This window comes from Candida theae (assembly GCF_024610275.1).
Source record: "Candida theae strain CBS 12239 chromosome Unknown scaffold83, whole genome shotgun sequence".
NCBI lineage: Eukaryota > Fungi > Ascomycota > Pichiomycetes > Serinales > Debaryomycetaceae > Lodderomyces > Lodderomyces theae.
The window spans coordinates 1-24,170 of NW_026261462.1; the positions used below are offsets into that span (position 1 = coordinate 1).

Below are 24,170 nucleotides of genomic sequence, written 5' to 3' on the forward strand. Positions count from 1 at the left end.
TGAAAGTCACACTTCGGAGTCGTGTACTCGAGACAAGTGAGTTGACTATACGACAAAATCTTAATGATAAACCTTTATTACGCTTATATTAATAAAAATTTATCATTAAGCGATTTGTGCATAGGAATGACAATTATAGCAAGATCAATATTCGTTATTATCTTAATATTTTTAGGGATAGTGCAATGCGTACTGAATATCACAGCCTTTGAGAAATGTGTACAAGATATACTAGGCGAGAATTCGACTAGAGCTGAAGAACAGGTCTTTAGCATAACAAGATTCAACGGTACTAAGATTCTAGATATGAACTATTTATGGACTGTAAATGCCAATGATGATAACATATCGGATGAGCAGTTGAAGGAATTAGCTAGATGTCTTGAAAGCTATGCGAATGGTATAGATGTAAACACTGCTACAAATGAAGCTGATTGTCGTCTTGTCGATATGGTAATGGAACACAACGATAATAACAATATCAGATACAAAGCTTTGTATAGAAGAGACTATGGCATGGAACTATACGGACACAGTGATACAAAATGCAAGGCCAACGAGATATGGAGCGATATTGTTAATACTGACGGACTGTGTCACAATACCAATAATGCTCAAAGTGCTATAGGCAAATCAGCGAGTTTTACTTCATTTGGACCAGATGGTGCAACAGTGCAAACATGGAATCACCATGATTGTAGGAAAGGTACTGCAGTCAACACGAGATTAAGACAAAGTAAGTCAGTTGGTTACATTTAGACTGATTTTACACTTATGATTATCTAGAGGTANGCTGTACATATATTGAGTCAATAGGTAATCAAAATTTCACTAAAACAAAAAGAAATTCAAATTCCGCTTTCTTTTATTTTTTTTTTTTTTTTCTTCCTCTGATAGGAGCAAGCGCTTAACAGCAGAGAATATACCATGCCCTCCTCTCTAAAATGCTAATAAATAATGTAGTATAACGTTCGTAGGACTATTTACCAAATATTCTATTGACTTGCTTCAACACTCTTCCCGATCCCCATAACGTAATCACAATCATGAAAATGTTAATCGATACAATCAACATTGCACTAAGCATAAATCTGGGTGCAAATATCTTCCACACCATCAAATGTCGCCTAAAATGGGCGGCAAAGATCGAACTGCTCAACCCAGTGAATAAGAGATACGTGCTCAATGTAGTTATGTTCGTTATGATTTGTGACAAGACCGTTATAGGTTTAGGCGAAGGGACAATTTTCCAAATTGTAATCAAGGGCACTGCCAATGCCACCAAGAAAAAGGAGCCAAAGCTGTTTAGAATGATATTCAAATGAGTGAATGGAAACACAATTGTTTCCGTTGTCATGAATCCCAATTCCCATTGAATTGAAGGTATGGTTGCTTGATGACCAGTACTGAAGAAATGCTGATATCCCAACAAACCAAAAACGATTGGCGTCACCAAATTCTTTCTCAATCCCAATTCATCAATGATTTCAAGTAAGGACAATATTTGTATGATCAACATGCTTATGGATATCGCGCCAATGGGCTTTGTTGTTAACATCACTGCAACCGTAAAGTTCAACACTAACAAGAAATACGATGATCCGTAAACGTTACCATATCCCAAGATGGATGCCGATTTCTGGGTCGTCATACCATCAGAGTCGCTCAGGCTATCGTCTTCTTCATCATCTTCCTTTTTTGTTTCAACCAATTCTAATTTAACACAAAGTGGACCTCGCGACCAACTGAAATTGGCCAAAACCAATGAAATAAACAACACAAGTCTTGCAATCGCAAGCTTCAAGGATTTCAATAAAGGTTCACTAATCTTGAATCGAGCAGTATTGAAAAACTCATTATTCTGAACATACTCAAATGTCCAATACATGGCATTCATAAACAAAAGAAACTTGAGTCCCGTGCCTATCCACAATGGGGCTGCAGAATAATACGAATCCGATAATTTGTAGAAAGACTTGATAAATGCCGGAAGCAAATAAGTGAGAAGATGAAGAACAGCAATAGACCACCACAGAGATACAAAGCTAGCTTCACAATATGGTCGTTGTTCCTCTCTGCACGCGGTAATCATGGATGCACATCTAGTCAATACTAGAAATGTAACTGCATGACTGATTCCCAAAATCTTGGCTTCCTTAGACAAGTTAGTTTTCACCGATAATGCATAAACACAACTGGCTCCAAAAGAAAGCAAGAAAAACAGCACCATCTTGTCTTCCCAAACAACATAGGAATTGGAAGCAAACATTAAGCAATGCAAAGCAACATAAACAATGCCCATGAATGACCAGCTATTGAAATTGAATTGGAAAAAATCAATCGTTTGATGCCAGATAAATTCAACGCTGAATCTATCCATAATAGGAGCCCAGAACCCAACAACCATACCCAAGACAGCTCCAATACAAAGACAAATTTTTAATGTGAAATCACCAGGTTTGAGGACAATATAAATGGAGAAACTTAAAACCACTCCAATTATCGACATTGCAACAACCGACCCAATAAACTCAAATGAAAGAGTCAGTACTCTTACAGCAGGGATCGACCTGGCGTAAGTGATCATAAATGTCAATGATAGAAATAAAATTCCAATTCCAATGCCAATAAAACGCAAGTCAAACCTTGCCCAGAGGGTTTTGCACTGATCCAACGATTCATACTGGTACCGCTTCATTTGTTCAATAAAGCTCAAATCATTGGTTCTTGACTCGTAGGAGCTTATCAAGCTCTCATATTGATCGAGTAGTGACTCGGATAAACTTGGAGTCAAGTCCCTAAACCTCTTGATTTGCTCAATAGTTAACTTCCCCGCACGCAATGCTTCTTTGACATTGGCAAACGCTTCGTCAATGGGATACCCCAAGTTGTTGAATGGTATGGGAAGTCCCAAAAGCAATGATATCGTAGGCACCAAATCGATTTGATTAACCTGTCTATATCCCGCACCTTTATTTGTAATATCATAGAACAGCTTATCCTTTTTGAAAAATTTCTGCTTCTTTGAATACAAAAGTATTGCACTTTCCAATTCATCTGGCGAATCCCCACCATGATTACCTGTATAATCCATTCCGTGATCGCCAAACACAATCAACAACGTATCTTCATCCAAATTATCAACAACTTTGCCAATGACATCATTCATTTGGTTCAATTTCTCCTTCATTGAAAAATGCCTAGGCCCATATCGATGACCAACGTGATCTACACCCAAGAAATGCCCAATCAACATATCCCAAGTCTGTGGCGCTTCCATCAATGGAAACACGTGGTCAACAACTCCATTATCAACAGTATGTAGATCCCACACATTCAAAGAATCATAAGGGAAGTTCAAACTTGGGTCAAAATAAGCACTGAACAAAGCAGTCCATGTATCATCGCCCATAAATGCAATAGTTTTGTTGATTTTGTGCAATTGCAACAACCAATTATCCTCATCGATTGCGTCTCCATCAAAATTGCTTCCAGCATCAATAATAGTCGGTAGCGACCCCGTGGTCAACCCTTTCAATCTCTGTAATGTCGTCGTTGGTGGATCAGCAACGAATTTCAACAAGACTCCATTATCTTTCTGGGCCAAGTCATACAAAAGCGGAAAGTTATTGTGATACGGTTCTGCTGAACCATCCACCGGTATAGTGAAATCGAATCTTAATGCATCAATGACTAAAATGACAGTTTTGTTGAATCGAGGCGGCACACATGAACCAAATTCATCACATGTGGCTATATTAGGAAGCACGTCTCTTGACAATAGGAACCCACGAGTGAAGAACCCAACACCAATAAATTGAGTTATTGCGAGAAACACTAGCACCACAATATACCCAATGAATGCATATTTGAGCTTTTGCTGCCGTATTTTGGATCGTGTAGGGGGCTGAGGGGTTCTTGGGGGTGCTCGAAACTTTTTCAAATCATAATCTATCTCCTCCATATTCAATTATTTGTGCTGCTGATGTCGATGAGAAAGGTCAATAGAGCACAGGACTCTATTCAAAAATTGGGGCGTAGGCTGGCTGGAGATGAGTCAGAGGAGCTCTTACTCTTGATGGATATATGCACAATGGAGGTGAGTAATACAATACACTATATGCTTGAGATATTTCGTCCCCTGGCGAGTAAAAGGGCTTTTTCAATTGTTGAGGTTACAAATGAAATTTTTCTGATGCGCGTGTGTAAATGTGCAGAGATTATATCCGACAAGAATCTACTTATCGCCGAATCATTCTTCAAGCACACAACTCATTAGTGATTAACTCAACCTAATGTAGCATCTAGACGTCAGATTGAAGATACATAATATTACAGAAGAATCTACTTACACACACACACACACACACACAGCCCCCCCTCCTTTACGTCCGTTTTACGCTCTCTCTATTCCATACTCTGATTAATCTGACTCAAAAAATCCTGCTCAAACTCCGACCCTCCCAATAGGTCACCATTGTCACCTTGGTCAAAATTGTAGAGATCGCCAATATCATCATTCACTATAGCCAGGTGATGGTCCATATCATGGTCATTGTCATTAAACAAGTCGTTAATTTCAGCCACCATTGCGTTATTGAGCTGATCGTCATCATCACCATCGTTTTGGCCAACATCATTTACATTTTGACCACCATCTTGTTCCTGCGTCTGTTGGGCTTCGGGTGATTGCTGTGATTGTTGTGGCTCAGCGGTGGAAATGGCGTTGGTGTCCAGCCGTATATTGTCGGAGTTGGAGTTGGAGTTGGAGTTGGACGCCGTGGCTGCTGAGTCTGGAGGATTCTGAGCACTTGCATTGTCATCAGGTTCCAGTTTAGAAGTAGCACTCATTTGTTGTTGTTGCTCTTGGTGTTGCCCTTGGTGTTGCCCTTGGTGTTGCTTTTGCGAAGGCCCATTATTTTCATCCGTTATTGACGATGCAAGATTATCGAAGTTGTCATTGGCTTCATCAACAAACTGAAACATGCCATCGGGATTACTGTCAAGATCCAAGTCAATATCATTTGAGTTGAAATCATTGTTGTCAATCGATGTGGCCCCATCTGGTTTCTCACCATTATCAGTGTTGGCATCAGCATTCGAAACAACAACTTCTTTATGTGACGATTGTGCAGGTTGCTGTTGCTCCTCCTTTGGTGAAACAACAGTATCATAATCTTTAGGATTGTAATCCTCGGGAGCGCGCTGCACATCAACATCAGAACGTAAACTCTGCAATGGGATCGAATACACCTTGGTATTTGACTGGAATTTATACTCCTGGAGAAACTTGTCCTTGCACTCTTGTATAATCAGCTGATACTCATTATCAAGCTTCTCAACCGACCCCTTGTCATTCAATTCCTGTTGCAAAGTAACCAACTCGGCAAACTTGGCTCTTCGGTACGAATAATTATCGGAGTTGAACAAGTATTTAACAAACCCGGGATCATCCTCCTGCTTCATGATCGATACGCTTTTCCGCAATTGCTCATCAACATACTTCATATACTGTAAATCTCCATAATATATCTCTTCAGGAGTTGCAATGCCATAATCTTCAACATTGCGTTTCGGTAACGTTGGATATAGCGAAGGTGGAAGTATCTTCGAAGTGTGAATGGGTTTAGCAAGAACATTTTCAATGTATTCGTGATTCGTCATGTATCTTATTAGTGCATCGTTACGATACGTTATCAAATCAGCTTCATCATGGAGTTGAATACCCGCTTCTTCCTTAATATTGCTTGCTTCATGCTTGGAGTGATGGTGTCGTTGCTGTTCTTGAGCTAATCTGTTCGCTTGAGCCGCTTGCATTTGTGCAGCTTGTTGTCTTGCCAATGCCTCTTGTTGCAAGGCTTGGGTTTTCTTATTCATACGACCCTTTGGTCTTCCCGGATGTGGCATCTTGTTTGGAGATTACGTGTGAGTTTTCTGCTTAGTTCTTCTGTGTGTGATCGACAGTGCAACGGTTTTGGCTCTCGTACGGGGTGCGTATACGTATATATATATACATATATCCACTCTGCTAGCTCAATCTCTGCCTCCCTCGGCTTGTTTTTCTTTTTCTTGCGGGTTTTCATTTTTTTTCTTCACCGAGAGAGAGAGAGAGGGACATTTTTGAACAACTTACACGCATAAGTTGCAGTTTAGATTTTGCAACTAGACACAACACTCAAAGTACAAAGGAACCAAATCTATTCAGGAGTTCTATTATAGGCATTGTCTATACAAAAGAGTTTCTTATCTATACAGTTGCAAAAGCCTGAAATGTGACAGTAATGCAATTGAAAATTATAACAACAAAATAAACAAACAAAAAATAACATGGTGGATAGTTTCCGGCTCCAAATCACACGATGGGAAGTATCGATACTCAAACACCACAAGCTCCACCTCTCTCGAGCACAATGAAGTTGAAAAAAAAAAAGAAAAGACAACCACCTGACAATTGGTGTTATAAAAGGAAAATGATAAATAAAAACAAAAAACATAAAAAAACAAAAAAGTGAAATCTATAAGTCAAATCTGCCATTGACAAATTCATCATCCATTTGATGATCTTCTTCATCAACCTCCATTTCATCCTCTTCATCAATCTGATCATCATCAACTGCATCTTCAGCAGGAGGCAAGTTGGGGTCACCAGGAATGAACGAGCCAGGGTTCTTGAACGTATTCATACGGTAAGATCTGCCAAAATGATCATCCATTGCCGAATCGTCAACATAGGTGAATCCTTTAAAGTTGGCCTGAACTCCAGGAGATAATGGTGTCGACGCCATTTCCATTTGCTTTTTCAAGTCTGATGTCGATTCAGAGGTAAACTCAGGGTCGAAATTCGATGTATCTGTTTCAGATGAAAGATGCGGTTTGAATGGTGGTGGTATACTCTTGGTTTTCAACAATGCCCAATCAATATCGGCAAAAAATGGATGAGCTTTCAATTCTCTGGCATCATCAGTGGCACCAAGTCGATGTCTGGGATTTCTATTCAAAAGACCCTTGACAAAAGATCGTCCCTCGGGACTCAAAATCTCCTTGGGGAACCGCACTTTACCAAAGGCAATATTTTTGTACATTTGTTGAGTGTTGTCAGCATAGAAAGGTGACCATCCACAGCACATTTCAAAAATCAATACTCCAAGTGACCAAAAGTCAACCATTTTGGTGTATCCTGATTCATCCAACAAAATTTCCGGTGCAAGATACTCTGTGGTGCCACAAAATGTATTGGTAGTTCCATCGTTATTCAAATTGGCTTTGGAAAGGCCAAAATCACACAATGCAATGTGCCCATTGGCGTCAAGAAGAATGTTTTCCGGCTTCAAGTCACGATAAACGATATCATTGTCATGTAAATGCTCCAAGGCCAACACCAACTCGGCAATGTAGAATTTAGCACGTTCTTCAGTAAAACGACCATCCTTTTGCAAATGCCAAAACAACTCTCCTCCTGACATGTAATCTGTAACCAAGAACAAATCTGCTGGAGTTTGAAATGAGAATTTCAACCCCACAATGAATGGCGACGCAGCTGCTGATGTACGAACCAAAATGTTTCGTTCTCCTATAGTATGTGCAATCTCCTTCTTCTTAACAATCACTTTCTTCGATAAAATCTTCATGGCATAAATTCTTGATGTATCCTTCTTCTTGACTTGGAAAACCTGTCCAAAAGTTCCCTTACCCAACAACCGAAGAAATTCGAAATCGTCAGGACCATAAGCCTTTTTCCCATCGTATGAAGTGTACTCCCATTTGATTTGAATTGAGCCCGAAGACACCCGTTCTCCAATTATTCTTGCCCCCAATTGTAACCATTCAGCAGGAGACTTTTTATTCTTTATTGTAGATGGAAATAATCTGACATGTCCAAGAAATGCATCATCTCTAGCTGCATCATATACTGAAATGTCAAGTTCTGATTTAGAGCCCACCACATCAAATGTAGCCTCATGGTTCCATATTGGGTTGGTGGATTCACCTCCTACCAAATTCAAGTGTTGTGTCGACATCTGCCTTTGGTACAACTGTGGTCTTTGGTGATGGTGTTGATTGGGTTGGCTGTGGTGATTGTGGCTCTTCATTGGTAGTGCTCTCAGTGCATGGTTCGCATTGTACATGTTTCTTGGACCAGATGATCCACCCCCAGCGGCAGCAACACCCAACATCCCTGGTGATTTGCCAAAAGAGTCTGGTCCATTGGTTACAAACTCCGAGCTTTCAAATGTACATACAGCGTATGGCTGTGTGGCCCTAATATCTCTTGCCTCTATAATAGTAACTTTAAGTTTACCTTTTGGTTGAGTATTGTTGCCACTGGAATTGATAGTCTGACCAGTTTCATCGGTTGTGATGATCATTGGCGAAGAGTCAGCTGTGGTAGATGTGGAAGAGGTGGTGGACACAGTCGCAGCACCTGTTGGTCGCTCTCCTTGCTCGGTATGAGAGTGGTTGTTGTTATGTTGCTGTGGTTGTTGATGTTGAGCAGCAGACTGGTAGTGAGAAATGCTGCGGTATGCATTGTTATGTTGTGGCTGCAAGTCATTGACTTTGAACGTTTGGTTCAAATACGCACCAGGGTCGTTGCTGACGTTCGATGAGGTGGTTCCATAAACCGATGAGGTAGTTGATACAGCAGTTGCAGTGGTTGGCGCAACACTAACCAAACCCTTGGGGATGAACTTGTTTGTGCTGTGTTCTTCGTATTGTGAATGTGGTTGTGGTTGTGGTTGTGGTTGTGAAAAATGCTGATGGTGTAGTTGTTGTTGTTGTTGCTGGTGATGATGATGAAAATTGTTTGAATCTGACTGTGAATCTGTTTTAACTTGTGATTGGTGAATTGACTGGTTTGTGTTTGACGATGAGCTAGGAGGAGGTGTTGGTGATTGGCTATTCTCCTTTTTGTTGTGATAGTTTACAAGCCCAAATATGGACTTTGCAAAGTCTGCCATAGATGATGCTGGTTCGTGGTGCTCTTGTAGGTTGAAAAAGTGCAGAAAACGGGGGATGAGATTACGCGGTTGTGGGATTGGGATAAACTACCGGATGAAGAATGGGTGATGTCTTGCCTGAGGATCCGTGCACTCAAGAATTTCCCTGTGTATATGTTAAGAAGTTGTTGGCTGGTTTACAACAACAACTACTATGAACAACGGGGTGGGAGGTGCGAAGACAAAAACAAAGAAGATTGTAGTGGTTGTTTGTGATTAGTCAATTAGATGAGTAAGTAGTGTAGTGTAATAGGATTAGGTAAGATGTGCTGTAGGTGAGTGTGTGTATATGTGTGTGTTGTTGTCAATACAAACACAAGATTCTGCTATCTTTATCCCAATGGGTTTGTATATAAAATTAATCGATGTTCGATGATGACGATGATGATGATGATTATTATTACAATCCCTTTATTTTTAATTTGTCTCTCTCTCTCTCTCTCTCTTTAAATTAAAATTAAATTTCTTTTTTTTTTTAAAGTTATTTTACATCCGCTTCCTTTTGTCATCTTCTTCATTCATACACAGGTTGAAATTTGAGTTGGTTGATGAAGTAGACACTGAAGTTAGAGGGTGAGCCACACTCACCTATTAATCAAACTATTCTTGCAGTAGTCTACTCTAAGAATATATTAAGACGATTGATATAGATACTCATTAGGAGAGACAGAAGTACACATATTTCTCTCCCACTGTAATTTCAATTGAGCTACAGCAACTACTACTCTTTCTTACAGTTGTGCGCCAGTGATGTGATGTGAGGTGTTGCCTTACTTCTGACTAATCTTGAAGATCACACATTCTCTTAAGACACTTTGGTTCAATCCAATGCTCAGTACTAATAAAACCACTTATTTGTGTGTGTTTGTGTTTGTGTTTGTGTTTGTGTAATTAATCTAATATTAAAAAAAAAACACATATTAGAATTCTGTACTAAAATACACGACCAAACGTCTTTCTCTCTCTGCTTCTCTTCTTCTCTTATCAGTGGGGGAGGGGATATCAGGAAATTGGTCTCTCGCTAAATAAACGCTACCAAAGTAATTAGATTACTTCTATAATAGAGAGAGGCTCCCTAGACGATCACTGAGTTGTGACCACTTTGAACACAATGGCACGAACACAAGTAGTCCTGTTGGGTTACATAGCTTACCTTACCGAATGGTGCAGAAATAAATGTCTCTTGTCTATTACCTCTTTATTGCATCTCTCACTTTAATCTGTGTCGTGTCGCATAAGTTCCACGACAAACAAATTTAGCGCTACCAATTCCATCAGAACTTGAAATCAGAAATGGAAAGAAAAGAAAAAAAAAATATACATATGCTACAAAGCTTCACGGTGATTGGTGAAAGGAGGTACCACCAACTAACTGCTTTTGAACTGTTTCCTTTGATTTTTTATATATATATTTTTTTTGATACTAATCCATCATGAACTTCTTCAAGGTGGTCAATGGCAGTATACCATTAGCACGTACATGTGCATCCTCACTATTCCTCATACACAAACCCCAACTCACGCTAAGACCACTCTCCTCATCCACTACACTTTTATCCACCAACAAAAGAAACAACAAAAACTACGACAAGTTTTACAAGATTTTGAAATACACCAAACCAATCGATGAAACACAGTACGAAATAGGCCAAGAACATCCTCGAGGTTTGCGGATCCCCCAGCATATACCTGAATTCCCTAAATACAAATACGAAGCACGTTTCTTCAAAAGACAAAACAGAGGCTTGTATGGTGGATTACAACGGAAACGGTCCAAAACATGTTCAGAATATTTCAACAAGAATCTTAGGGCTCATAAACCCAATATACGTCGTGCCAAATTATGGTCAGAAATTTTGGGTAAAAAGATCAATGTCAAAGTTTCAACTAGAGTATTGCGTACATTGACGAAAGAAGGTGGTGTTGATCCATATTTACTTAAATCGACTCCGGCAAGAATCAAAACTATGGGGTTGACTGGCTGGAAATTGAGATATCAATTGTTGCAACAACTAGAACAAAAAGAAAGGGGATCTGTTGAGATCAATAGTGGGGAGGAAGTAAGGCCGGTTACTTTCATACATCCTGTTGATGGTAGGAAATTTGTTGCAACCAAGCAAGAATTGTTGGCAGTATTGTTTGATTTGGTACAAAGAGATAGTTATTACCCAATTAAACCAACGGAATTTGAAAAACAGTATTCATGGTTGTCAATGAAGGAGATTGTAAATAGATTAGATGCTTATGGGTATGACTTTACTGGTCAAGTTGTGTAAATAGTGGGGGACTTTATAGTTTGTATAAAAGTGCATGTTGGATGGAATCTTGTGGTGAATGAAGGAAGTTGTAGCCCTAGATGGTTAATAGTTCACGTGATTAGCATACACACTACTTTTCCCGCTCTCTCGTCCACTTCTTTTCTTTTTTTTTTTTGTGTGCAGTACTGTTGCATCGCTACCACTTACTTCTATGTATCACACACACACACACACACACTACCTGCCTCTCTTTTCTTTCTCTCCGTCTCTCTCTGTCTCGCTCTGCCACTCATGAAAAATTTTTGATTACAAGAGACTTTACCAACCCTTTCTTAACATAGAACACTTACTATCACCACATCATATAAAAAATGGCTAAGTCAGGTATGTGTCATTAGCCTATAGGGATATCAAGGGGATTGCCAAAGCGTTTGGATCCACAGAGCAAGCAAACGGGGGAGAGTTATAATGCAATGGGGAGATTAACAGGTACATGATACAATACGCAGAGGAAGTATTTGAAGACATGATCGGAAGACGATGTGCAATGAGGATACGGAACATATTCCACAACGAATGAGATTCAATCTATTGAGTTAGATGACTACTGTTGTTGCCGATGCCGAGTTTGAATGAGAAACTATGCGTTACGAAATGGGAAAATACCCTCATATCATACACCTCATCAGCATCCAACGACCAATCCACCACCTTCGTGAATGAACATTCAACAATATCAACCAGCACATTAACTCGATATTGATGTATTCCCATCTCAATTTTCAAATGTCCCAATATGTCTTCCCCTCCCTCGCCTTTCGCTACTCCTTAATTCAAGCTACAGCTCTTCTCGAAACCAATCAAAAAGTCGTCACAAATACTAACTTCCATTTTTCTATAGGAATTGCAGTAGGTTTAAACAAAGGCCACAAGGTTGCCACCAAGGAAGTTGCCCCAAAGATTTCGTACAGAAAGGGTGCCTTGTCACAAAGAACCACTTTTGTTAGATCAATCGTTAAAGAAGTTGCCGGATTGGCTCCATACGAAAGAAGATTGATTGAATTGATTAGAAATGCCGGTGAGAAGAGGGCTAAGAAGTTGGCCAAGAAGAGATTGGGTACTCACAAGAGAGCCGGAAAGAAGGTTGAAGAAATGAACAAGATCATTGCTGAATCAAGAAGACACTAAGCTAGTTTGCTGCAAAGTTGCGAATTTGCGGTGGCTGCATGAATGAAGTAATTGTACGTTTTAACTTGTTCGTGTTGTGGTTGCTTTTCTTTTCGTATTGATGAATGTAAATTAGAATAGTTCTGGAGGAGAGAGGAGAGGTTTACATCGGTATAGTATATATTTATATGTGCAGATGAAAAAAAATGTGTTAATTGCATGTTATCTTTTTTAATGTGAGTAATGTGATGAGATGTTGTAGAAAAGGGATGTTGATAAGTTGGGGACGGAAAGGGGGGGGCAGTCTAGAAAATGGTAGTCGAGGTTACTTGACTGAAACGTAGAAAACAGAGTATACTTCATAGTTGATTTTGCATACACGACTTCCCAAGGGTTAAACATTTTTGGCAAAGTATTCATTGTGGATATTGTGTAGTATATGTAGAAGGGTAGGCATGTGTAGTTGTTATTCGACACAATTCTCACGCCAAAATTTATTTTGCTAAAGCACTTTATCTTTTCATGTCTTGTAAACTACAAAGAAGTATAAGTGGTTTAGTGATTGGCGATGCACGTAAGCTCACCACCTCCTATTTCACTTACCAAATTCCGTCCATACAGGGAAAGGAAAGTGATTTGATGGAATTGGTCTTTTTTTTTTTAATCTTTTTTAACAAGATGCAAAAACAAAAACAAAAACAAAAAAAATAAAAAAATAAAATTCCTCTTATTTTTGTCTCTCCATTTTTGTGTAATCACTTCAAAAAGATACTTTCTTTGTTCAAAAACCACGCGCGGGAAACGAACTCCAATTAAGTACCAATATATTTTCATAGAGGTGTCTGATCTGTGTTGCAGTATAAATAGGACAAGGAAAGACGACTAGAGGAAGAAGAAAGCAGCAAAAAAGAGAAGAAGCTCAGTTTGTTCATCAATTCAATCAGAAACATCCTCATTTTTTTTGACCTTCCATTTATAGATTTTCCTTCCGACTTTCCTACAAATTAATCACAATGTTGAGAAGAGCGACTACGACCAAACCAAAACTTGCAAAGCTTGTCAGATTCAATTCAACTGCTGCCAAATACTTCCCATCGGAGCCGCAGGCTCCAACAATCACCACTGAATCCATCCCCGGTCCCAAATCCATCGCCATAAACAAGGAGTTGGGTACTGTGTTTGACAATGGAGCCACTTATTTCGTAGCTGACTATTTCAAATCATTAGGTAACTACATCAGCGATGCCGATGGCAACAAGTTGCTTGATGTGTATTGTCAAATATCATCCATTGCCTTGGGTTACAACAATCCAAAATTGATTGAGGCTGCCAAATCAGATGAAATGACATCGGCAATTGTTAATCGTCCGGCGTTGGCGTGTTTCCCACTGACAAATTACAAGGATATACTTGAGGAAGGATTGTTGGCTGCTGCACCTTCAGGGATGAATAAGATTTGGACATCGTTGAGTGGATCCGATGCGAATGAAACTGCATACAAGGCGGCGTTCATGTACCAACATGCAAAATTGAGACAATTGGATTCATTTACCGAGGAGGAGTTGAGTAGTGTTATGAATAACGAAACTCCTGGTGCGTCAGATATGGTGATTTTGTCATTCGATAAGGGGTTCCATGGAAGATTATTTGGCTCATTATCAACAACTAGATCAAAAGCAATTCATAAATTGGATATTCCTGCGTTTCCTTGGCCCAAGGCACCATTCCCCGAATTGAAGTATCCCTTGAATGAATTTGAAGCTGAGAATAGAGAAGAGGAGGAACGATGCTTGTATCAATTTGAATCCATCATTGAAAATTCACCAAAACAAATTGCCGCGATAATCGTTGAGCCAGTTCAATCAGAAGGTGGAGATAATCATGCAACACCATTTTTCTTTCAAGGATTGAGAGACTTGACCAAGAGACATGGAATATTGATGATTGTTGATGAAGTTCAAACTGGTGTTGGAGCAACTGGTAAATTCTGGGCACATCAACACTGGAACTTGTCGTCGCCACCCGACATGGTTACATTTTCCAAAAAATTCCAAGCTGCTGGGTTTTATTTCAGTAATCCGGAATTACAACCAAATCAACCGTATAGACAATTTAACACTTGGTGTGGAGATCCATCCAAAGCCATTTTGGCAAAAGCCATCTACAAGGAGATTGCTGCATCTGATTTGGTGTCGCGTACAGCTCAAGTCGGTAACTACTTGTATCAAGGCTTGCAAACACTTGTTGGCAAGTCCAATGGTAAATTTACCAATTTGAGAGGTGAAAACTTTGGTACGTTTATTGCGTGGGATTGTCTTGATGCAAATTTGAGAAATAAGGTGTTGGCTGGTGTTAGAAGTCGTGGAGTGAATATGGGTGGATGTGGAGACGTTTCAATTAGATTGAGACCTACGTTGTTGTTTGAAAAGAAACACGCTGATGTGTTTTTGAATGTGTTGGAAGATACAATCAAGAGTTTGTAAAGGGAGGAAGAAGAGTAGGAGTATTTGTATATACTTGAATCTATGATTAAATTTATTGAGTTGTTTACAACCATGGGAGTTATGGTAGAAGAAACTTTGAAACAGTAATACCCTTTGGTTGTATTAAGCACAGTGTCAGCATCTCTTGCAATGTTATTCTTACAGGCAAATACATCATCTCTCATGGAACTTGAACTCCGAGAGAGAATGGTTATATTGAATTTTGTGTATTCCTTCTTTATTTCTCTCTCTCTCGCTCTCGCTTGTTTATTAAAATTGAGATTGAAAAATCCCGCCATAGTCGCTAAAGAAAAATTCCGCCCTTTCGATGCAGCATTCCGAAGCGAAGAAAGAAAGACTGGAAACGTCCATCTAGAAAGCATACGAGGAGGAGTGGCAGGTTAATTCAGTAGTTTAATAGTTAAATCAAGAAGTACTTCCTTGCAGTCAAAGAGAGTACTGCTTACAAAAGAAAACTGTTGTAGCCTTAACATCAAAATCCATCCGCAAAACGGTTTTCTTTTTTCTGGAGGCAAATAAAGCCAAAAAAAAAAAAAAGAAAACAGAACATAGCAGGAGGCTTAGTGAAGTTGATGATGTTACAATGTTGAGTGATTTAAGTAAGATGCAAAATAGTAGAGATATATTATCTAGAAGAAGTAGAGAGAGAGGAAGAGAGAGAAGAGAGACAGTTTCTCCATCTCCATCATTATCTCCATCACTCTTTCTCACTCACTGTTTTCTCAAAACATTTCTTTTTTTTATTTTTATCTGCGAGAGAAAGAGAAAGAGAGAGAGACCAAACAACTAACCAGCCAAAGAAACAAAATAGCAAACAGGAGTGACGGACGAGTTATAAATCATTCTGGACAAACAGTGTTTTTCTCTACATAGACCAAAGAACAGAGAAAGTACAGAGTTAGAGGTATAGAGAGAGATTCGAATTTGAATTCGGATATGGACCCATACAGCAACAAAGTTGTCTCTACATAATATGCTTGGTAGATTATTCAAACACAATAATCCCACATCCAACAATACTTCAATACACATTACGTCACAACAAATCACATCACTGGCTTCACCTCCCATAACCACCCCATTTGAAGACTCACACTCGAGAGAAATATTGTATGGGACTTGTAATGCTAATCTGCTCAAACCATTTCAATTCAATAGCAAATATTTCAGAATCATTATATCTCAGGATGGAGGTAATCTACGGTCAAAGGAGATACTCTTTGACTCTGCTTATGATCTGATCCAGCAGCAGCAGCAGCAACAACTGTGTACTACGCCCCTTCAATCACCCCCATGCCAAGAACTGAGGCGTGTACCATTGAGAAAACTGACTACTTCCAATCTGCGCATATACCACAATACGACCGACTTGAATGATTTATCATTTGGCTGTTGGTTACCTACTAATGAAGTACAAACAATCACCAAATTGCATACTTTGCCCCCAATCACAAACTCATCCACTTCTTATCACGCAGTATTGATTACTCGACTATTTTCTATAAGTGATGCTGACACATCAACATCTTCCATTCCCAACGCCAATTGCCTGCCGCAACAAAAGCAAAAGCAAAAACTTCAACAGCAGCAGCAGGAAAGTAATGAAGGCGGCGATTGGGATCCCAAGTCAGCGGCAAGTTCCAAAGAATCAAGAGTCAAGCTCAACAATTTGAAAATGAATAGCAGGTTTTCCATTGGGGTTGTGATACCTTTAGAGAGTGGGAATTTTGTCCATGAGGATATCATAAATGAATGGAGTGAAATTTCGCATTTTCTAACCTTGTTGCAAAAATTGGTGTATCGAAAACTAATCCTGCAATTGAATCTGGTTATTGATAATAATGGGACCAACGGATGTGAATACTTAGTCAAGAAGAGATTACAATTCTCCAATTACATTCTTCAAAATGATTTGGAAATACATTCTCAATTGGGGAAACTAATCAAACTAATACACTATGATATCAACACACCAAGGTTGATAAATACAAACTACTTTATAAAAGTTAACAAGACCAGCTATAACTCATGCTTAATGAATTGGATCTTGGAAACCCTCAACTGGCTTGAGTTTAAGGATGGCAGGTGCAACAACAACAGCAACAGCAACACTCTTTTTAGCAATTCCCATAATGATAGAATCCCATCGTTTCTCGCAACTTTGATGTCTTTGTTGATGAAATATAGGAAATCATTGGGTCTGAGACCGTACTACAATGATTTATCCAACACTCGTGAAGTTACACGAGTGGTTGTTATGACGGGAAATCCAGCGGTGGCGAAACGATTAGTATTCATATTAAATGGGTTGATTGTTAATACCGAGTCTGCTCAATGTGGAAACACAAATCACTACGTATTCACACCCAACAAACATAGCCACCACCAAAACAACCACCATCACAGCAGCAACAGCAACAGCAACAGCAACAGCAACAGCAACAATACCAACGATAGCAGTAATCACGGCAGCAGCGACGATGCTACCGTTTCGCAAAGTGATGAAAGAACCTCTGATGGTACATGCTCAACTGACGATGACTGGAATTCGCCGTCTACGTTAACCAATAGCGTAGTAACGGAGCGTGCCACTTTAAGTGGCTATGCTCATGAAGTGTCGCGAGTACAACCATCAGCAGTTAGCATTCCCATAAAGACACCAAAATCGTCACAAACACCAGCTGTCGGTATTCCTATAAACACACCAACAACCTCGCAAGCATCGTCGTCGCTTTCCAACACAGCATCATTAGCCCAACTATCATCTTCATTGAACTCGTCATATTCGTCACTACAGTCCAACTATTCACTTTCCAAATTTGCAGGAGCAGGAGGAGGTACTAGTGGAGGCTTTAGTAGCGGTTCATTTATTGAAAAATGGAGAAATTCATTCACCAATCAACAACTGCATGCATCAATTGGGGGCGGTACCATGGGTGGATATTTCGATGAGGCGCCTCTACCACCACCACCACTACCACCACCGCCACCACCGAGCTTGGGAATGCGGAAATCGTCACATCAATCATTACGAACCCCATCTCCAGGGTTTGAACATGATGATTTCAACTGGCACTCACCGAGCTATACCAATTCGATAGCGTCACCAATGTCAATGACTCCAAGCAAAATTTCACGAACACAGTCGCTTTATGACTTGTATGATTTGGGGATGAATTCAATGAGTGAGGAGCAATTGTCGGAATCGTCCCGTTCCTCATCCCCGTCATTAGCAAATGATGATATTCATGGGTCTCAAACGGGCCAGCACCATAACCATACTCATCATCATCATCATCAGAGTGGCAATAATGGCAATGGAGGCTCTTCAAATATATTTGAAGTAAAACGATCAAAGACTAGTGTGTACACCCCATTTGTAAGTGACCGACTAGTCAAGAATGTTGCCGAGTATAATCGTTCAACAATACAATCTAAATGCAAACAAATCATGGAGAGTACACCCAAATGCAAGAAAAGGGAAACAGAAGTTGAAGTTGAATGTCAATTTGACCAAAGATATCCATCACAAACAAATTGCAACATTAATGAAGAAGAAGAAACCAACACCAAAAGCTCCTTCACGCCTACGTCATCAACAATTTTCAAACACAATATCCTACTACCTTGCGTTGGGTACTGTGACGAGTATCGACCCGAGTTTATTCTACAATCGTGTCCCATAAATCCCAAGTTGGAGCCGCAAGTGATGAGCTCGATGAAGAATGATTTGATTTACTATCAAAACAATTATAGATATTCCACGATTACTACTAGGACCATATTTGTCAATTTGCGTGCACGAGAGATTAAGACTATTGAAATGAGTATTGATAATGCCAAGCAGCAGCAGCAGCAGCAACAACAACAACAAAACCAAGAATATTTGAATAAGATGGGAAGTGAACCCAAAAGAACACGTGATATGACGAGTGATGAAGGAGGTAATAAGGTCAGTAATGGATTTGTCGGATCTACGCATGCACCTGCACTTGCACCCGCACTTGCACCCGCACCTGCACCCGTATCTACTTCGTACAAGACCAAGATCCACAAAATTTACTCCCCATTGAAATGTGTTGGTGACAGACGGTTAATCTCATATATTGAATCGGTATGGGATCTGATTGACGAGTTATTCAATGTGCAGCAACAACAATTGTCTCAAAGCCATCACCTTCAAAATCAGACTCAGACTCAAACTCAGACTCAGAACCAGGACCAGCAACAGCAGAAACAGCAGCAGCATCAGCATCAGCAGCAATTGTTGGCCAAGAAACAAATGGATAAGAAGCAGTTTCATGATAAATTGATGGGACTAGTTGCTGAATTGATTGATAACTAAATAGACAACCATTTTTATTCATAGTCAAGTTTAGGATACTCTTGTCCAATTCAAACACGAATTGTGCCCATTTTGTTAAAAGTAAGTTTGCTTTTTTATCTCGCATACTACATTGATATATATATATATATATATGTGCTTGTTCTATAAAGTCTATACCTTGTGTTACTCCCATCTAAAGTTTCCATGATCTTTTTAAAGTTTTGTGCTTGACAGTTGCAAAAAGATAAACAACTAAACTGTATGGGCCTGGTTACTAGTATGCTATATATGTGTGCTTGTGTGTGTGTGTGCTTGTGTGTGTGTGTCCTATGTGCTAATGACGTCAACATTAAACTTTTCTTTCGTCACCATTGATTCTTTCTCCAAGTTGCACTTCCACTTTGTGCTGCAAAGTAAGAGTTAAACTTTTTAGTTCATCACAGGGCTTAAGCAGTGGTATACTATCACTAGTATTAGTAATAGAACCACCACCACTAGGCACAATAAATGAAAGCATAAGCACAAAAAATAGAAAAATTGTAAACTTTAAATTGTTGCAGATTGCATCACGTAACAGGAAAACAAGGTTCAACCGGAACCTCGAGTTTCCCGTAGTGATTATACAAAAAAATTGAACATCAGTTAACTGTCCCTTAAAATGTTGTGTTTCCCAACCACGTTACATTGATGCACGTTGTTGCTGATGATGTTATGCATCACTTAATCGTATTGTCCTTTCCCTTAATGCGCGGACTTCGGAAATGTGAAATATTTCTTTTTTTTCTTTTTTGGCACAAGTTCAAAAACGTGGGAAAATCTCAAGAATACCATCATTATGTACACATACATATGTACCTAATGCTTTTTGGACTGATGTGCCAGTTCTTAATCCTTCTCTCTTCTTCCCTCTTTTTGTCTTTGGTGTCACACATTTCAGTCGGTAGTCCCCCTTTGGTTTATTATATTTTGCAATTTCTCTATGCAGCTCTTCAAAGATTCTGTTCAATTTTGCGTTCTCGGAAAGCTTTGTATAACAAGTTCTGACTGATTCATAAAGAGGTAAGCTAACGCATGCCATATTCAATATGCCCCCACCATTAACCCTAAAGCAAAGTCAGAACATGAGATTGATAAAAGAATAACCAAAAAGGATTGATGTTCCTCATAAATTTGTTGTGTGTGTGTGTTGTTAACATTTCCGTTTTCGGTGATATCAACATCCATGACTTTTACGCACGTTTTCTGTTTGTTTTTCTTTTTTTCTCCTCAACAACCCCAAATTCTCGACAACTTAGGACACAACGTACACAAGTATATCAACATCCATCACATCATCCAAAATGTGTGGTCTATCAGAGAACAATTCCATTCAATCTACCAAAAACAAACAAACAAAGATACACTAAATTACGTCATCACACAATCAATTAGAAATCCCTTTCCATCGTATGTTTTCTCATTTTGTGCTTCATAAGATCCCTTACACAAACACATACACATACACACACACTCTCTCTCTCTCTCTCGCATTGTTTTTGTGTGGGGGAATTCTCATCATCATTTTACAATCTGCAAGACACCACCTTAGAAATTCAAAGCCACTCACTCACGCCACAACTTCAAGGATAAATGAGAAATGGAGAGAGTACATATGCAAACCATGCAATAAAGGAGACGATCCACTACATTAAGTCATAGGACTCGGCATCCCATTACTTCGTATTTTTTCTTTTTCTTTTTTTTTTTTTTTGTTTCTCTATTTTGGACTCGGAGTTTGGATGAGGAGAGTTTCCACCGACTCGTAAAAATCTTGCCCGCCTTGAGCACTCACAAAATCGCCCACACACACACATAAGTTGAAATTTCTTTTGTGCAAGAAGGCGGAAGGCGGAGAGGGAGAAGGAGAAGGATGGGGGGAGGCAGTGGAAAATGAGCGGACGAAATTATAAGGAGACCACTCTTTTCCTCATTCTTTTTCAATAGGAGATGGAAATGGTCATGTCTTACCAAGGAGAGATCTAAGACACCCAAATAAAATTTCTTGAAAGGGGTGGCGGAGGTATATTATATATTCACGGCACTAGTGCCGATCTCTTTTAGTTTGTATGTTGTGTTGTGTTGTGTTGTATTGTATTGTATTTTATTGTGTGTCTCGCTCACTCTCCACACCAAGACAAATATAAAACAAAACACATACAAAACGTTTCCTGTAGTTCAGTCAATATCGTAACCAAATAAAGTCAACATCTTGATTCTACCCAACTAGACATTCATCCCATGTAACTCAGCACAAAACATACACGTATAATGCCTCGAGTCTACAATACACAATGTAGTAGTAGTAGTAGTAGTAATCTGAATAAAGTTATAATCATTAAACAAAACTATTATAAAGAAATACTTTCAAAAAAAAAAAGTACAAAAGAAGATATAAACCGTTATAAAATCCTTAAACCAATCCAAGTTTATTCTATTATAGTTGAAACCAAATGAGGATTCATTGTGAAATCCAACTCATCATTAAACGCAACTCCAGATCCCAAAGCGCCACCACCACTTCCACCACCACCACCTGTAGTGTCAAATGGTGAAAATGTAGAATCAATAACTGATGGAGCTTGTGGATTGAATAAATCTTGAGTGAACGCATCAGCAAATTCAAATTCTTCATCTTGTGGCACCGTTACCGAGTCAAGACCATGGCTGGGAGCATTTGATGGAGAGGATGTGGATGCTGAAGAGGGTGATAAGGATGAGGATACTCCCAATGCTGGCTGTAGTTGGTTGACAAAATTGCCATTGTTGGTGGTGTTGCTCTTGTTTGTAGAATTGATAAAGTCACTGAAATCAACTTGTGTTCCCACAGTATCAACGAGATCCACCGAACCCATTGGTACAACGTCTTCAAAACCCAAATTTAGTGTGTTATTATTCACGTTTGTGTTTGTGTTTATGCCGTTGTTGTTGTTGCTGTTGTTGTTGTTGCTGTTGCTGGCGGTATTGGCGGTGTTAGTTGTATTATTCTGAAACAATGATGGATTACCTGACTGGTAATTTGGCTGGTTTTGAAACAACGAGACTGTGCGGAACTTTGACAAGTCAGGGAATGAAAATGCCTTTGTGTGAAGTGCAGCTTGTTCCTCCTCTTGTCCCTGTCCCTGTCCCTGTAGTATATCCTCTCCATCATACAAATCAAAGTCCAAGTTTGGCAATGCTTGCAATTGCTCATCAAGTGATGGTTGGTGGTGATGGCCCGGGTAAAAAGCATCGGGTACTACTGATTGTACCGTATTCATTTGACTTATGGTTGGAGACGTGTACTGATTTGGTGGAGTCAATGGTTGCAATTGTTGTGACGACAGTATTGGAAATTGACCAGTTATCGAAGCAGCAGAGTGTGGTGGAGTAATCGACTGTTGAGCAGCTGCAAGTCTCGATTCATCAGTAATTGATTGTGTTGTAAACAATGATGGTGACGATGAGGAAAGTATATGCTGTTGTTGCTGTTGTTGCTGCTGCTGTTGTTGTTGTTTTTGCCTCTCCAACTTTGGTTTCTTACTTGCTGGCGCCTTGGCTTCGGTGGCCATCGACATTGGCGAGTTTGGTGTAGTAGACTTTGGAGATTGAGATTGAGGTGAGTGATAAGCTTCAAAAGAGGTGTATTCGCCACTCTCCTTAACCTTCTTGACAAATTCCCAGCACTTGTCACCATAAGTCTTTGGAGTCAACCCAGTGACTGACTTGAAAACTCTGTGAAAGTGCCATGCGCTCAACTTGGATTTTGCTGCCAATTCTTTGAAGCCGAGAACACCACCCCTTCTTCTTCTCTTTCTTGAGCTGTTGCCGCTAGCACCTGTTTCCAAAGGCGAGTTGCTTTCTTCTGGTGTGTGAGCAAGTGGTTTTGGTTGGAATACGTTAACAGCAGCAGCAAGAGCCAAATGACGACATGCCAAGTCCACTAGCCTATAATGATCAGAATCGTTCTTGGAAAGATTTGCATTGTCAGCATCCTTCAACCCCTTTCCATTGTGTAGAGTAGCAGCAGACATTGAGGCGCGACGTCCACCATTGCCTTCGGAAACACCACCAACAGCGTTTAAAATCTGTACTTCATTGGCCCTCTTTGACTCCAAAATGTTTTCCTTAATCTTTTTTGAATTTACATCTTCATTTTCATCCAAAAGTGGTGGCATGAATCCAATTCTTGTATTGACTGAGGAGACACACTTGATGAGTAAACCAATGTCAATGGCAGTGCTGTGCATGGGGTCGCAAGACTCACAGGGTATGAAACCATATTGTACTGCTTCTTTGGCACTGGTGGTGAATTTGATTTCTGACTTCAAGTTTGTTCTAGGTCTAGCGTCACAATCTGGACGACAAAAAAACCGATTGAGTTTGTTGCAAACGAAGAAGGAACCCGCGGCAAAGGGGTCACTAAATTGGTAAGCCTTCCATTTGGCTGCTTCTGTTTGATAAACCATCTTGTGTGGATATATGTGTGTGTATAGTGAATGTAAGTGTAGTATAGTTCCAATCAAATCAATTGAAGTAAAAGGCCAGGGTGATGGCGAGGGTGAGGGTGAGGGTGAAGGGGGGGGGGGGATACACAGTTGTCTGTACTGGTGTATGCTCTTTGAGTAAGTTGTAGTATTAGTATATCCACAGTAAGTATGTTATAACTGTGGGATGGATAAAAGTGTGGCTAGTAAGGTGTGGATTGAAAAGGAATATATGTCAGATTGAAAGGAAAATGTGAACCTTTAAATAATGTATTTCTTGGAGAATAAAGGGGGGAGGGAGGGGGGGATGATGAATTGATGGATGATGAATGAAATATGTGTCTCTCTTGTCTCACTTACTTGGTACAACGTACAATGTATAATGTATAATGTATTATGTCACAAATAATAATAAT

At 39.6% G+C, this 24,170-nt stretch overlaps 9 protein-coding genes across 9 annotated transcripts; 5 read left to right on the plus strand and 4 right to left on the minus strand. All coding sequences in view use genetic code 12, as the record gives it.

Annotated features, from left to right (window-relative positions):
• Positions 1-205: 205 nt before the first annotated feature.
• KGF57_004116 (uncharacterized protein) lies at positions 206-759 on the plus strand (the record flags this gene model as incomplete). Its single annotated transcript, XM_051753605.1, has 1 exon — positions 206-759. A coding segment is annotated over one exon (554 nt), but the record flags the coding sequence as incomplete, so codon positions are not given.
• A 220-nt stretch (positions 760-979) lies between these two features.
• On the minus strand, positions 980-3,964 carry GPI13 (mannose-ethanolamine phosphotransferase; the record flags this gene model as incomplete). The annotated part of the gene is made up of 1 exon (XM_051753606.1): positions 980-3,964. One exon carries the CDS (start codon positions 3,962-3,964, stop codon positions 980-982), a length of 2,985 nt encoding a protein of 994 aa, XP_051607385.1.
• A 443-nt stretch (positions 3,965-4,407) lies between these two features.
• KGF57_004118 (uncharacterized protein) lies at positions 4,408-5,907 on the minus strand (the record flags this gene model as incomplete). The annotated part of the gene is made up of 1 exon (XM_051753608.1): positions 4,408-5,907. One exon carries the CDS (start codon positions 5,905-5,907, stop codon positions 4,408-4,410), a length of 1,500 nt encoding a protein of 499 aa, XP_051607386.1.
• Positions 5,908-6,515: 608 nt separating this feature from the next.
• Positions 6,516-8,957, minus strand: SCH9 (serine/threonine protein kinase; the record flags this gene model as incomplete). Its single annotated transcript, XM_051753609.1, has 1 exon — positions 6,516-8,957. One exon carries the CDS (start codon positions 8,955-8,957, stop codon positions 6,516-6,518), a length of 2,442 nt encoding a protein of 813 aa, XP_051607387.1.
• A 1,472-nt stretch (positions 8,958-10,429) lies between these two features.
• On the plus strand, positions 10,430-11,272 carry KGF57_004120 (mitochondrial 54S ribosomal protein bL28m; the record flags this gene model as incomplete). Its single annotated transcript, XM_051753610.1, has 1 exon — positions 10,430-11,272. The coding sequence occupies one exon, from the start codon at positions 10,430-10,432 to the stop codon at positions 11,270-11,272; it is 843 nt and encodes a 280-aa protein (XP_051607388.1).
• Positions 11,273-11,625: 353 nt separating this feature from the next.
• On the plus strand, positions 11,626-12,442 carry RPL39 (60S ribosomal protein eL36; the record flags this gene model as incomplete). The annotated part of the gene is made up of 2 exons (XM_051753611.1): positions 11,626-11,638; positions 12,156-12,442. 2 exons carry the CDS (start codon positions 11,626-11,628, stop codon positions 12,440-12,442), a joined length of 300 nt encoding a protein of 99 aa, XP_051607389.1.
• Positions 12,443-13,434: 992 nt separating this feature from the next.
• On the plus strand, positions 13,435-14,904 carry UGA11 (Uga11p; the record flags this gene model as incomplete). The annotated part of the gene is made up of 1 exon (XM_051753612.1): positions 13,435-14,904. One exon carries the CDS (start codon positions 13,435-13,437, stop codon positions 14,902-14,904), a length of 1,470 nt encoding a protein of 489 aa, XP_051607390.1.
• Positions 14,905-15,898: 994 nt separating this feature from the next.
• On the plus strand, positions 15,899-19,270 carry KGF57_004123 (uncharacterized protein; the record flags this gene model as incomplete). The annotated part of the gene is made up of 1 exon (XM_051753613.1): positions 15,899-19,270. The coding sequence occupies one exon, from the start codon at positions 15,899-15,901 to the stop codon at positions 19,268-19,270; it is 3,372 nt and encodes a 1,123-aa protein (XP_051607391.1).
• A 2,447-nt stretch (positions 19,271-21,717) lies between these two features.
• On the minus strand, positions 21,718-23,736 carry ADAEC (Adaecp; the record flags this gene model as incomplete). The annotated part of the gene is made up of 1 exon (XM_051753614.1): positions 21,718-23,736. The coding sequence occupies one exon, from the start codon at positions 23,734-23,736 to the stop codon at positions 21,718-21,720; it is 2,019 nt and encodes a 672-aa protein (XP_051607392.1).
• Between the last annotated feature and the right edge of the window lie 434 nt (positions 23,737-24,170).